General features: G+C 42.6%; 1 protein-coding gene across 1 annotated transcript in view; it reads right to left on the reverse strand.

The window, feature by feature from the left end:
* Window positions 1-519, reverse strand: part of FSIP1 (fibrous sheath interacting protein 1) — a 237606-nt gene extending 237087 nt beyond the window's left edge. Inside the window, exon 1 of the mRNA XM_056133848.1 lies at window positions 394-519. Coding sequence (XP_055989823.1) covers window positions 394-519 — 126 coding nt within the window. The remainder of the gene's footprint in view (window positions 1-393) is intronic.
* Window positions 520-15890: the final 15371 nt, after the last annotated feature.

Here is a 15890-nt window from a genome sequence, read left to right on the forward strand (position 1 = left end):
AACTGCTCTCACGGTGATTCAATAAATAAAATTATAAAAAATGAAAAAAAAGAAAGAAAGAAAAAGACAATCAACTTTAGAAAAGGAAGAGAAAGTCACAACTAGGTAATGTACCTATGTGTGTGTGTGTGCGTGCGAGTGTGTGTGTGTGTGTGTGTGAGTTGATGTGTAAAAGACAAAAAAAAAGCTGGGGGAAAGGTAAAAGAAGGAAATAGTATTTTGCTATTAAATGCTCTACAGTGAAATGCAAGAAATCTGTGTGTATTCTCAGAACACACACTCTGAAGTGACACTTGATAGACCAATTTTTAATCTATAAACCAACCAACCTCCTGAATTTATTAACTATCAAGAGGTCAGGAAGTGTTACATGATTTCTAAACAGTGAAGTACCTTGAATGGCACTGGTTCTGGGCTGAGCACCTCCAAAGAACAATTTGAAGCTCTACTCCCAAGACGAGTTCTTGAAATTGAGGCTGGTTTTGAAATTCCATCTAGGTTTCCCTTGATAATATCCATTGATATTCTGAAACCAAAAATAAATAAATAAATAAATAAATAAAGTGACTTATGACTTGCAAAGAGGCGTCGGTGGTGTCAGTATCCTTGTCAACACAAACAGCCACGAGCATAGATTCATTCGAATGCCTAACAACCCGAATCGGCAATTACACTTGAATAGATGTGGCTCACTACCGGCAGTTTCTATCTTTGTTGTCTATGCACCAACATCCAGTTATGGTGAAAGAGAAACTGAGAAGTTCTACATGGAGCTGGAGAAGTTCTATAAAGAAGATCACACCTTCTACAAGATCATTGTCGGTGATTTTAATGCCAAGATAGGACCAAGAAGATCAGTCGATGAACTCCACATCGGGACCCATGGCCTAGAATGGAACGAACAGGGTGACAGACTGTCTGAGTTCATCATGTCAACCAAAATCTTCCATGGTAACTCACAGTTCCAAAAGGCTGAATCTAAACGTTGGACATGGGAGTCTCCCGATGGACGGTTCCACAATGAAATAGACCACATCATATTCAATCGGCGGTTTTGCCTAACCGATGTTGCTGTTGTCCCAAAATTCCAAACGGGATCAGACCACCGTCTTCTTCATGCAAAATTCTACCTCACAGAACGAGGAGAAAAGAATGCAAGGTTTAAGAAGAGGACTCCCAGAACAACCACCAACTGGGAGCTCTTTGGCTCTGTTGCGGCAACATGGGAAGATGCCGTCATTGACAACATTGATGAGGAATACGATCGAATGATTCAGCACCTCCATGATTGTGCAAGGAATGCCAAGAGAGAGATAACCACAAAAAACCGCCTTTCTTCGAACACTCTTGAACTTATTCGCCAACGTGGCTTGGCACATGCCTCAGGCAACCACAAGCGAACATCCGAACTGGCAAAACAGTGCAGAGAAGCCATCAAGGATGACCTCAAAAACAGGAGAGCAGCAGTACTGGTAGATGCGGCAGAAGCTGGGAAAAGCATTCGTAATGCCCGCCTGTCCTTCACCAACTACAAAACCAAGATGACTGCCCTCTGACATCATGATGGATCTATCACATCTTCCAGAAGGACAATGGAGAAGATTATTCATGACTTCTACTCAGATCTCTTTAATAGTCACGTCCACTTGCCCACATACCACATACCACATGATGGATATGTCGTTCCCAATGTTCTCCCTTCCGAAATCCAACATGCCATCTCATCGGTAAAGAAACAAAGAGCACCTGGCCCAGACAAGATCAGACCTGAACACCTGAAGAACTTACCATCAGTACTCACCAATACATTGGCTTGGCTCTTCACACGCTACCTGTCTGAATGCAAGGTTCCATCCCAATGGAAAACCAGCAGGACTGTACTACTATACAAGAAGGGAGACATCCACAACATTGGCAACTATCGCCCAATCTGCCTATTGTCTGTCATCTACAAACTGTTCACTCGAGTCATCCTAAATCGGATTGGTAGAACACTAGATGAAGGACAACCATGTGAACAAGCCAGATTCCGAAAAGGATTCAGTACCATCGATCATATCCACACGATTACTAAGCTCACTGAGGTTTCTCGGGAGTTCAAGATGCCGCTCTGTCTAACGTTCATTGATTTAAAGAAGGCCTTTGATTCTGTTGAGACGAAAGCGGTCATGGAAGCCCTAGCCAATCAGGGCGTACAAACTCAGTACATCAGGATCCTTCATGAGCTCTACTGCGGATTCACTACCAAGATCTCACCATTCTACAAAGAAGTAATCATCCATATCAAGAGAGGGGTTCGGCAGGGTGATACCATTTCACCAAAACTCTTCAGTGCCATCCTCGAGAACATCATGCGACGACTGAAATGGGAAAGCATGGGAGTGAAGATAGATGGTCGGCAACTACACCGCCTCCGTTTTGCTGATAACATCGTTCTAATAACACCAAACATCAGCCAAGTGGCACAAATGCTGAACGACTTTGACCGTGAATGTGGAAAGGTCGGACTACAGCTGAATCTTATGAAGACAATGTTTATGAGAAACAGCCTTGTTCCTGACGCTCCATTTACTCTCAACGGAACCACCATCTCCGAATGCAACAGTTATATATACCTAGGTCGAGAAATCAACATGAAGAATGACCTGGCACCTGAGTTGCGCAGGAGGAAGAGAGCGGCTTGGAATGCCTTCAAGAACGTTGAAGAAATAACTAAAAGGACAAAGAACCTCCAGCTACGAGCACATCTCTTTGATTCCACTGTTCTTCCTGCATTAACATATGCCTCAGAGACCTGGACCCTACGAAAACAGGATGAGAACGCTATTCGGGTCTCTCAAAGAGGAATTGAAAGAGCTATGCTTGGAATATCACGATTCACTCAAATGAGAGATAGAATCCGGAGTTCTGATCTTCGTCAACACTCAAGAATCAGGGACGCTGCCTCATTTGCCAAGACATCAAAAATCAGATGGGCTGGACACGTAATGAGGCTTAGAGACAACCGCTGGACTAGAGCCATTACTGATTGGATTCCACGGGACATCAAAAGATCACGTGGACACCCACCTACAAGATGGTCAGACTTCTTTGTCAAGACCCTGAATGATCAGTTTTAGGCTCTGCATGTTCCTAGAACGAACAGATACCATTGGGCTATGCTAGCACGCAACCGGGATGAATGGAGACGTTACTGGCACCTGCTCGAGTAAATCGATGAATAACGGGGATTAAGTAATAAGTGATAAGTGATGACTTGCATATTTTACTGTTTCATTAGTCAGTGTATATGCCATTAATTCATATCTTATGCCTGTGTCATAAGAATTATGTTGCCACTGAAGTCACACATTACTAACTCTATTACAAAATTATAATGAGCATGAAATCATAAAATCAACTTAACTAAATCATTGCTTTGCAAAATGTGCTGTTTGGGATGAGGGATAGGGGAGAATACAAAAGTCAATGGTATCTCAATGGCTTCCTGAGAGAAAACATTCACTGTGTCCTTTTCTTCCCTGAGAAGAGAGGCTCAACCACAGCTTTCAATTAAGAACCACGCTCCATTGCAATAGTTTGCAACAGCTGCTGTCTTCTGGTTTTGCTTCATGAGTCCAGTCTTTCCCACTCCACCTCAGTCTTTAGTCTGCACATCTCATGCCACTCTGACTTCTCTCTTCCTCCATACAGCACTTTCACAGACTACCTAGCTCCAGGTCACTGCTCTGTTCTTGCATATCATCCATCTAGAACCCCTCATTCTAACTCCACTCTCGGGGTGGGATTAGATAAAGAACAGAAGGCAGAACAGATATCTACCACAAGGCTGACCTTCTTACCTGGCTCTCATTAATCTATCTATTTTCCCTGTGACACAACCCTCAGGACTGTGATTACTCCGGATGCTCCATCCCCAGTGCTACTTAGAGAAGCAGGAAATAGGAGGCAAGGTAGTTTAAGTCACAAGAGAATTAAGGTATTGCAGACACAGTTGATCCTTCCAAACCATGCTCTTGAGCAGAATCACTCCAAATCTGTTCTGTAATGCTGCAGTACCATGCATGCCAAGTAAAATGGAAAAAAAGAAGAAGAAGAAAAGAAAATTCCAGATTTTGCCTTTGTTTTGTTTTGTTTTGTTTTACATGTGAGTTGCTATCTTCCATCACCTCCTTTCCCAAAAGCCTGTCAAATATGAATTAAGATATTTCTTTCTTAATGGGGAGAAAGGCAACTGTCACTGAGACAATGAGTATGGCAATGTCCTTTTCTTCCTCTGCAAAATGACTCATTTCTCTTTTCTTTTTGAATAGCAGAGTCCAGGGAAGTTTTGGACACTTAAGTCCCTCTAAGGCACAGAGAGGGATCGTGCCATACATCCCCCAACCATTCAGCGTGCCAGGGCTGATGCTGAAGGGACCAGCAGGTCAATTCTTCCCATCTCTATAAATGATCAAGGCATTAGTCCCAATGTCATTCAAACTCTGCAGAGAGATTTTTGCTCCCTTGCACAGGCAGACATTGACATTATTGTGGGATGATAGATCACTCCGTTGGTCACATCAAGAATAGAAAGCAGAAGTCGTAAGAAAGAAAGGGAAAAAAGACCCAGTGCCTTTCAAAGGCCTTCAGCTGCCTGCTGGGGAGAGCTGCTGAAGCTCACATTGCAGTAGTGGGGTGAGAGCCTGTGCTGACACGCAGAATATAAGTCAGGAAGGCAGAAGCTCTGGACCAGCCTTATGCGGGCTCTGGACACCTTTCAATCTGCTTCCTAAATAGGTCTGCTCTACCATGCCCTTTCCTAAAAACAAGAGTCAGATAAAACACAGCTCCCAGGGTGGGTGGAAATATGACTAATAGTCTTAGGAATTTGCTGCACAGAAAATGTTCAGAGCAGGATAGTGAATTAGGATCTTATATGTTAGATATTAACTCTAAGTGTTTTAGGCTTCATCAGTGAATTGCCCCATTTTCTCCTCCCAGAGAAGCTTACCATGCTCTTGCTAGCATCCATAATTTAGTTAAAGTCTATCTTTAACCTTTCCTTACTCTAAGGGCTTTAGACTTCAGTGAATTACCCCTTTTCTTCCTCCCAGAGAAGCTTATCAAGCACCTATTATTTAGTTAAAGTTTATCTTTAACCTTTTCTTTGTATTTTACCTCTCATTGTCACAGTTCCCCATTGTCACAGACTGACTTGTCAAGTAATGAAGTCAATCTTGATTACTTATAAGCCAAAACTTTCTGGTAATTCTGTGCTTTGTATTTGAAGTGCTGTGTGTTGGTGTTACAGCAGAGCCTGGCAAGCTACCTGTGGCATATCCGATATGCCAAAAATAGTAACAATAACGGGTCTCATTCCCCTGACCCTGAAAGAGCCTCCAATACAGTAGTGTTGGGAAAGACAAGTAAGGAGAGGCTGCTACAATCTCAGGGCTGGGACGAATGGAGACATTACTGGCGCCCTGCTCGAGTAAACCAATGTACAACGAGATGACAGTGATACAGTGTGTTGGTACCTGCTTTCCTATTTCCTCTATAGCCTTTTTATATTTTACTATAGAGCAATGTTCTTTGGTTAAACACAGAAAGACCATTAATGCTATGCTCCTAATATTTGGAAGTTGACTGACTCTGAAATATATCTACTCCTGGGCATAATTTCTTGGTCATGATTACTTGACTCAGGCTTCAATTGCTATAGTTCTTAACACCCCAAAAGGGAGGTCCTGCCATGGGCTGGGATGGACCGGGGACGAGTGGCAAAGCTACCCTGACATACAAATGAGACAGTCTAGAAAGCATAAACGCATGGTCTTGATGGAAGCTGTTATGACTTTAGAGATAGAACGACCATGGGGAAGGACAAGATGAACTGGCCTGAGGACTTAGTCTGGGATTTACGGTAAACGCCTTGCTTGCTCTCAGAGCTCAGAGAACTAAGTGTTGGGATCTTTGTCTCTTATTATGTTTATCCAAACAACTGCAAATATTGATAACTTATACAACTAGAGGGAAAGATAAAAGCAAAGTAGATGTCCCTGGGAACAGAGTGTCTCCTTGCTTTAATCTCCACAAAAGAGAATTCCTAAGTTTTATTTATGTAAAATATCTATGTAAATTTCCAGATGCCTTACCTATGTAAAGGATCAAACACACCTATGTCCTTACCTCAACATCCCCCCTCAGATGTCCTATAAATATGCTAACAAGTCTGCATTAAATGGGCCATTTTCACTATCAGACTGTGGTCCTCCATCTCCCTGTCTATCTGTCTCTCTTCTGGGGAGGCCTGGAGAGGACAGGAGACGGCTCTGGGCCACCAGCTCTGGGCCATCAAGTGCAAGCGTCTGTTGCAGCAGCACCCGCATATTATTTTGTGATAACTACTTATAGATGTAGTTAAGTGGATGAGAAGAAATACCGATGGCCACACAGAAGTTCAACAAGAAAAATAAGTTGTTATCCAAAAAAGAAATGCCATAATCATTGATTTATCCAAATACCATACTTTAATTATATTGAGTACATATAATAAATTACTGTTTAAAATGAAAGAATAATTTTTAAAGGATAATATTTAAGAGTTCAATATGTTTTTGAAGAATTCAAAATATTAGTGAAAAAAAACACCCAAGAGCAGCCATCTCCCCATCCCTCCAGAGCACAGGAGTTTGTTATGAAGTAACACATAAGTTTATGTTAATACACACTGACCATATGAATTCCCAAACTTTCCTAGGTAGATTTCCTAGAACGGAAACCAGTATATAAAAGTCTATGAAAGCTCCATTAAGAGTTGTCAAAATCTAGAAAGGAAACCAGTTTAAAGAGAGAGTACAGGAGGCAAGGCATGGGTCTTGCACATGGAGGACCCTGGTATATAGCCCCCTAAGCACTGCCCTGGGTCACCCCAGAGCATAGAGCTAGAATAACCCCTGAACACCACTGGGTGTGGCCCAAACATATACTTCCAAAATAATAGGATAAATAATTGGAAGCTATCCATGTATGCCTAAACTAGGGAACAGGTTAGGGATCAACTAATACTGTTTCATCCATACAACGGAATACTATTCAGCTATGTTAAAAAAAAAAAAACAACTAATACAGATGATGGGTGAACCTCATTTGCATTGTGTACCTTCCTGGCTTGAAAGAAGCAAGATTTCAAAATGTTCCACTATGTTTTCTTTCAATTACATGACATTCTAGAATAGACAAAACTGTAAGAGTAGAACATTGATGAGCGGTCGCCTATGCTGGGGAAGGACATAACTACAAAAGGCACTAGAAAATTGGCAGTGGGGGAGATAAAATTATTCCCTATCTTGGTTGTGGAGATAACTGCATAAGTATTTGTCAGCCTAAACTCATAAAACTGCATATTAAAAAGGGCATTACTGTAGGTCAATAATACCTCAATCTTCACTTAACCTCTATGTACAAGTATTTTTGTTATGTTAATATCTCCAAAAACATTTTTGGAATTGCAAGACGGAGAGTAGCTCAGCGGTCCAGTTAGATCCCTGGCACTGCATGGGGGAGTGGGCCTGGGGCACTGTTGGGTGTGTTAAAAAATAAAAGAAAAATTAGAATTATTTAAAATAAGAATTACTAAAAAGTACACTCCTTTTCAAATTTTTGATAGTCCGCCAAATTGTCCTCCAAAGAGGTTGGGCCTAATTTAGTACCAGCATTAAAAGCACGTGAGAGTGTCTAGGTTTTCCTCTAAGGTTTGTGAGTCAATACACTTATTTGTTAACTTTTTTTTTTCATCTTTGTCAACGGCACCTCATACTTTGACTTACATTATTTTAAGAAAAAGGCAGAGTCTCCAGTTACATGTTTAATGAGCACCTTTCCTCTTCTTCTGAGATGTCAATTTGCATCGCTCGCCCTTTATGGTCTATTTTAAACAGACGAGATTGTTAATAGAAGTTCTGGATGTTGTAGACTTAGAAAACACAGGACGGTGTGAGGGGAGTCCTTGGTATTAACGCCTCATATCAGGAAATCAGGCAATCCTAGGAAATTCCCGACGGTCTGCCTTTGCGGCACAGAAGACCCCTGGCGACACTCGGCCCACCCTCTCCCTCTTAAAGCTTTGCCTTAAAGGTTAGCCCAGTTGAGTTCCCCGCCCAGGACCGAGGCCATCCCGACACAGACAAGCCCAGCCTTTCACTGACCCTCACAGCCAATCGTCGGGCCCGGCAGTCTGCCACGACTCCTCCCTGCCTTCTCATTGGTCCTCGGCCCGCTCGACCAGACGCCCCCGCCTTCTCATTGGACAGCCAAACCTCACTCTTCCCCGCCCACCTAGTCCCACGCCTATAAAAGTCGCCTTTTCCCTACCGCCGACTCTTACCTTCCCAACGGGCGAGCGGCAGCTCTCTGCCTTGTCGTCGGTCGTCAGAGCAAAGGAAGGCGTTGAAGTGCACCGCCGACACTCCCAGCGCCACCCACTGCCCCCGATGTGGTGGGGGGGGAGAGGCGGAGAGGTGTTCCTTCCGCGCCACCACAGCCTCTCGGGAGATAGAAGGAAGCGCCTGTCCAAACCTTTGGCTCCTGGAACGCTGTCTCCTTGGCAACCAGAACGCCGCTCGCACTCTCGCGATAGGATAAAGGGCTGTACCAAGCCTAAATAAGCCGCGGGGGGCCCGGGCGCTAGAAGCGCTGCCGGCACGCGCTTTGCTGTGTCTTCCCCGCCGACTCTGTGCCAGGGGACGTCTTTTTCATGTAGAATTGTGTGTGTGGCTCTAGCAGGTTAGCCACCCGCTAGGAGCTCAGTTTCCTACAGGCGGGTTGCGCTGTGCACACAAGTACTGGTCAGGGCTCACACTTTCTTGCTGTGGTGCGCGCGCATCTTTTGTTGTTCTGGGGATTAGGTACCATAGAATTGCCAGAGTGTAGGTGGGACGCTGGGGTTTTGGATTTATGACCACTTACAAAACCGGCAGCCGACTGCACTATTCCTCCCGTCGTGGTTTTGCAGTTCTTAACTCTACAACAAAGGAGAATTACCTTAGGAGAGTTCATAGACTACCTGAAGTTGTAGCTGAAATCAAGTGAATCTGAACCTCCAGGGCTTTTCAGACTTTAGTCTGTAGATATATCACCAGTGCATCTTGTTTTCAAATACGGTTTCACCGTTTGTGGAACCTTAAACTCTAACAGCGCCTACCCCCCCCCCTCACAGGTAATTAAGATTCTATTATCAATGGCCCTTTATCATTATAAATTCTTAGAGACTAATGCTCAAGTGCCCACCTAGTTATAATACTTTATGAATAAAGGCCATTTGTTTCCGTTTTATTTTTAGCAACTAGTGGTGCTCCTTATAAGACAACTACACATTTCAGGAGCTAGGGTGATAGCTCAAAAAGACTGGAGCACATGCCTGGCATGCACAAGGCCCGAAATTCCATCTTTTGTGCCACATAGCACATAGTCCCCCAAACCTCACTGGATATAGAACTAATGGATATAACCCTAGTGGCCTCAGACTGTGACCAAGTACTGAGCTGCCCTGACTACTTGGGTGAGTATGGCCAGGAGAGATCAGTCCTCAGGCACTCTGAGCACTGCTTGGAATTCCCCATCCCCCTACTGGGCAAAAGAAAGGGGAAAAAAAGAAAAATATGTTTCAGATTTCTTAAGGGTTGAGGGGGAAATGAAGCAAAAGCAGAAGTGACCATTACCCGTGACTACTAGTGTTTTCATTTTCTACTGCTTTTTAAACATATACAACATATTAAAACTGGAGCAAAAGTACAGTGGGTAGGGTCTTTGCCTTCCATGCAGCAGACCTGGGTTTGTTGCTTGGCACCCCATATGGTCCCACACACACACACCCTGAGCCCAGCAGGAATGATCCCTGAGTAAGCCAAGAGTAAGCTCTGAGCACCACTGGGTGTAAAATCAATGTGTGTGTGTGTATGTGTGTGTGTGTGTGTGTGTGTGTGTGTTGTTTAAAACACCATACATATAAAGCAAGTGGATAAAACTAGGTTCAGTAGAAACTGTCTCTTCACTGTACCCTTTCCAAACCACACCTTCAGTTCTTACATCTTGTATAAAACTTATTTTGACTTGTTGTCTGACATCTTTGCTTTGTTGATTTACCTCCTGCTGCTTTGGATATGCAAACTACTGAGAAGCTGTATGTGCCTTGAGGGCAAATTTTAATAAATTGTATTAGTACACAATGAATTATTTCCTTTGTTTCTAATTTCCTGAATTATTTCCATATCAGCAATGAGGATGGGGCTTGCTGTAAAACAATTCACATTCGGATATGTCAGAAAGTCCCATTTTCCCACACGGTTTTCAGAAGCACTGTGTTTAAAAATCCCTAACATGCTCCCATGAAGTACTGTGACTTTCAAAATAATTCACAAAGATCTCGAGAGTGAGGATAATTTCAGCTCAAATTTCCCTGGTCTCATTCCATGTTGGTGACATATGGCAACCACAGTTTCAGAGCTGGTTTTCACTTTTTGTTTTCAATCTCTCTCTGTTCTTGACGTTTGTCTTCTGAGCAGAGTCAGATTTAAGTGAATGAGAGAGAGCCCACGTTGGCATCCATCTGCACTCCACCCACCACTCTGGCTTTGTTGCCCCAATTTCCTTTTTCTCACCATAAGTTTCAGCCAAATGCAGCAGCACAGTAGGAAAGGAACCTCATTATGCCTCATCCCAGAGTCTACAAATGAGATAACATAGTCACTTTTTCTGACAGGCTGTTAAAAACATGTACCCCTATATAGTAACCAAGTGTGACTCTAAGACTAAAAACTAATAAAAAGCTTCTCAAAAACTAATATTTACTGGGCCCAGAGACATATAAGGGTTAAATAATTTATCTTGCATATAGCTGACTTGAGTTAATCCCCAGCACCACCACAAATGGTCCCCAGTGCATCTTCAGGAGTGATATCTAAGATCTGTAAGTATTCAAATAGGGGGAGGGGAAAAAAGCCTAACACTATTTAGGACATGTCTTATGTAAAATTTTATATGACTTCATATGACTTCATAATATCCCATGTGGCAGCATTATTATTATTATCCAGATTTATAGCTGAGACTTCTAATGCAAAGGGGGTTAAGTAATTCTTCCAAGGTCATTCGGGGATTAGAGCTGGTATTGGTATTCTATTCCAAATTCCAAAGCTAGCTCTCATCACCTCCTCAAAATAAATTCAAGAAAAGAGGTATTTTTGTATCCACTAGATGGTGCTGATTATCTTCCATTAAAGACAAAACTTTCAGAAGCTCTTCCCTTGGATTTTAGGTGTGATTCAAGAAACCACTGAATTCATTCATTTTAACATACAGAATTTGAAGTATCTAAATAATTAGGGTACACTTGGAAACTGGCCACACCCACACAGCTCCTAGAAAGAGAGCATTTCTGCATGCTTGAGTCCTTACCTTCCCTTCCAGTATCAGTAGTATTATTGTAACTACTCTTTTGACAAGTGACAAAAGTGATTCAGCCTTCTTTTTAGCTTTTTAAAATTTATTTGCGTCCACTGTTGGTTCACAGCACTATAGCATTTCAGTAATATGACTTCACCCTCCTGTGTGTGTAGAAACCTCACCACACCATCACCAAAGACCTCCTGCCACCCTACAAGAGAGATCCCCTGACCTACATCCTGCCCACTCCTCCCACCCCTTCTCTTTCCCCCAGGAAACCACCACCATCATTTTCACAGTCTTTGTTTTATTGTTTGGGGTTTTGAATCAGTGGTGTTCACTTTGATTATTTATAGTTTATATATGGGTGAAAACATCTGATAATTGTCTTACACTGTCCAACTTAACTACCATCACAATTTCAAACTCCATTCCTATTGTTGCAAAAGATACAATCATATATTTCTTAATAAAACTGGGCTATAGTCCACTGACTGTAAAGATCACAACTTCTCTGGGGGGGCTGGAGAGATAGCACAGCGGGTAGGGCATTTGCCTTGCATGTGGGCGACCCAGGTTTGAGTCCCAGCATCCCATATAGTCCCCTGAGCACCGCCAGGAGTGATTCCTGAGTGCAGAGCCAGGAGTAATCCCTGTGCATAGCCGGGTGTGACCCAAAAATTAAAAAAAAAAAATCACAACTTCTTATCAGCCATCTGTTGATGGGCGTGTAGCCTGATCCCATGTTTGGTGACTAATACAACACTGAACCTAGAGGCTGAGCTGTCATTTCAATGAGTGTCCCAAGTTACCTAGAGTGGTATTGCTGGACTATCTAAGTTTTCACTTTCTGTTTGTTTGGGTTTTGTTGTTGTTGTTGTTTGTTTGTTTTTTGACTTGGGGCCACCTGAGCTCTGTGCTAAGGGGCTGCTCCCAAGAGAGTTTGGAGGATCTGAAAGTGATGGGATCAGACCTGGATCTTGCAGACAGTGTATTCATTCAACCATCTCTTTGGTCCTTTCAGTTTGTTGATGAATCACTGCACCATTTTCCAGAGAGTATGCCAATTTACATGCCCATCAACAGTGCTCCAGAGTGCTAGGGGCCACTAGGGCCACATAGGTTAGAGACATGGTGCCAGGGGGTTCCAGAGATTGAACTCAGGTCCTTCCCCAAGTAAGTCATGTGCCACTAACCCTGAACTATCTCCTCGCCCCAATATATGAACATTTAATTTTTTGTTGCGGGGCCACACCCAGCAGTGCTTAGGGCTCACTCCTGACTCTGTGCTCAGACATCATGCCTGAAAGTACTCGGGAGAAATTATGGGGTGGTAGGACATACAAGGCAAGTGATCTATCTGCTGTACTATCCCTCCAGCCTGAACATTAAATTGACAAAGAAGCTATGATCATACAATGGAGAAAGGAAAACCTCTTCAACAAACGGTGCTAGGAAAACTGGACCACTAGTTATCACAACACATAAAAATGAACTCAAAATGTATTAGACTCAATATTAAACCCCAAACCACAAAGCTCATGGAAGAGAATATAGATATTACACTTTGGAAGAAGATATTTGAGTATCATATATCCAAAATATATTTTAAAACAAAACCAAAAGACTCTCAACAACAGAAAAATAAACACCCACACAGAAAAAAAATAATATATATAGTAAGTTCCCTACCTGCTGTATTGTCTCTCGAACCCCGCTCAAAGGTATACATATGGAAAGCAAGTGGAAACCTGAATAGACACTTACCCAAAGAAGACATACAGATGGTCCACAAACACACGAAAAAATTGTTCAGCGTCACTATTATGAAAATGCAAATCAAAACCTCAGGACAATGAGAACGAGAACCTTGGAAACAGCAGGTAAGGATGTGGAGAGAAAGGAAATTTCATGGGTGGTAACATTGAACAGATTGCCAAATACCACCTTGAATGGTCTTCGCACCTTCTGAGCATCACTTAGGAGGCCTCCATCCCCTAAAAAATTCATATGTATGTGGATTTTAAAATGTAAAGACTTTGAAGGGAATCTAGATTTAACTTCATTTACCTCCTTTTTACAGATGGTTCTGCTTCCCGAGTCCCTGATTGACCAAAGCATCATTCTTGTAATAAAAGACACGAATAGGAAAGTAAATGAAGCCTTAAAAAATTCAGAACAGGTTCTGGAACAGACCATTCTATTTTCAGTTAAAGTAAAATTCACTTGAATGATAAGTTTGGTGTGTAGTTTTTTTCCAGATATTTTTAGAAGTATGTTTTAAATACTTGACAGTGCAAAATAAGTTTGCTGAAAAAGGGGCCACAGATTCTGTTGTCTATAAAGATCATTTCACATACTTTCTCCCCATCTGTGGGGTGTCTTTTTCTTCTGGTCATTATTCCTTTTTTGGTACGGACACTTTTCTTTTTGATGTAATCCCATTTGTTTATCTTTGCTGTCCCTGGGATGGCTGCACTGCACTGCACTGTCCTCCCATTGTTCATCGATTTTCTCGAGCAGTAACGTCTTCATTGCGAGACTGTTGTTACTGTTTTTGGCATATCAAATATGTCACAAGTAGCTTGCCAGGCTTTGCTGTGCAGACAGAATACTCTCGGTAGCTTGCCGGGCTCTCCGAGAGGGGCAGAGGAGCAGCATTAAATCATTGAAGATGACTTGACCTGGATCTTGATATAAAGAAGCAGAGTAAGAGAATCACAAATGGCCAATGGCAACAGAACCAGAGTAGTATTTAAAGAACTGAAATTGGGGCTGGAGCAATAGCATAGCAGGTAGGGCATTTGCCTTGCATGCAGCCAACCTGGGTTCAATTCCCAGCATCCCATATGGTCCCCCGAGTACTGCCAGGATTCCTGAGTGCATGAGCCAGGAACAACCCCTGTGCATCTCTGGGTGTGACCCAAAAGCCAAAAATCATAGCACTGCACTGTAGCACTGTCGTCCAATTGTTCATCAATTTGCTTGAGTGGGCACCAGTAACGTCTCCCTTGTGAGACTTGTTACTGTTTTTGGCATATCGAATACGCCACAGTAGTTTGCCAGGCTCTGCCGTGTGGGCAGGATACTCTCGGTAGCTTGCCGGGCTCTCCGAGAGGGATGGAGGAACCAAACCCAGGTCTGCCGCATGCAAGGCAAACACTGTACCCACTGTGCTATCACTCCAGTCCAAAAAAATTAAAAAATAAAGAACTGAGATTACCTAGGCAGGGAAGTGAGTGTCAGGGATCCTGAGACAATGGTGGAAGGAAACAGATGCTGGCGGAGTATATGGTGTTGGAATATTGTAGACAGAAAACTCTGTCAATTTAATGATATTGTAAGTCATGGTGACCAAAATATAATGTATTTTTTAAAAAAATAGATCATGTAAGTTGTCATTTCAAGTCTTGATTTTAGTTCAGATTCCCTAACACAACTGGTCAGGGTTCAACCCAGAAATCTGCATTTTAGCAAGCTCCTTGGTGATTCTGGGTCAGCAGAATCATGAGCATGCTTTGCAAAAACAGTGGCTCAAGCAGACCCCATGGTGCAATGGTCAGTGAGGACCCCACTCTGAAAGGAAGCCAACTTCAAGTTTATGTTTCAAAGGATAAAGAGTAATGAGGTTGCTGCTCTGCCCGCCAGGAAGATGTGTAACATGGGCCATGGACAGACATTCAGTGCATTCTTTGTAATAAATAAACACTGAAAAATGCTCCCTAGGTACCTCCTGGATTCTGAACTCTTTCCTTCCTTCCTCTCTGGCTAATGCAGAAAGTCACACAAAGTTCGGAGTCTGTCAGATGATTTGAAAAGTCAGGAAGAAAATCCTGCGACTTCTCAAAGCCTAATACAACAAACACATAATGAACAAGACCCTCTGAATATGTTTGTTTATTCTTGAGCTACACCTGGCAATGCTCAGAGGTTACTCCTGGCTCTGCATTCAGGAATTACTCCTGGTGGTACTTAAGGGACCATTTGGGATCCTGGGGATCCAACCAGGGTTAGCCCCGTGCAAGGCAAGTGCCGTACTGGCTGTACTGTCATTCCAGACCCACGCTCTGGATTTTTTAAGTGAAAGGAGTGAGCCCATGCTCACATGTTGAATTTGTTCAAGTGATAGGAATATAAGTATAGGAAAGAAAAACACAGGGAACTGGAGATGCATAAAAAATCGACCACGTGCACAAATGCAGGCATGCAATGTAGCTATAAGCTTATGAAAAGCTATTGAGGCTTGCTTTTTTTTTTTAGTAAAGCAAATCAAAGAAAATGAAGCTAGCTTCTAACATCTAGAGAGATCATTATTTTTTATCTCATAAGGCCTTTTGGAGTGAGTCATTCTCACCAGAAAGGGAGAAATGTTTTTCTTCTTTTCTCCAAGAAATCTATCATACTAACAGACTGCTTACTCCCTCTTTATATTGCAGACTCCAAAGTTCAGAGGCCTGAGGCACTTC

Source organism: Sorex fumeus, unplaced genomic scaffold (assembly GCF_029834395.1).
Source record: "Sorex fumeus unplaced genomic scaffold, SorFum_2.1 ptg000098l, whole genome shotgun sequence".
Taxonomy (NCBI): Eukaryota; Metazoa; Chordata; class Mammalia; order Eulipotyphla; family Soricidae; genus Sorex; species Sorex fumeus.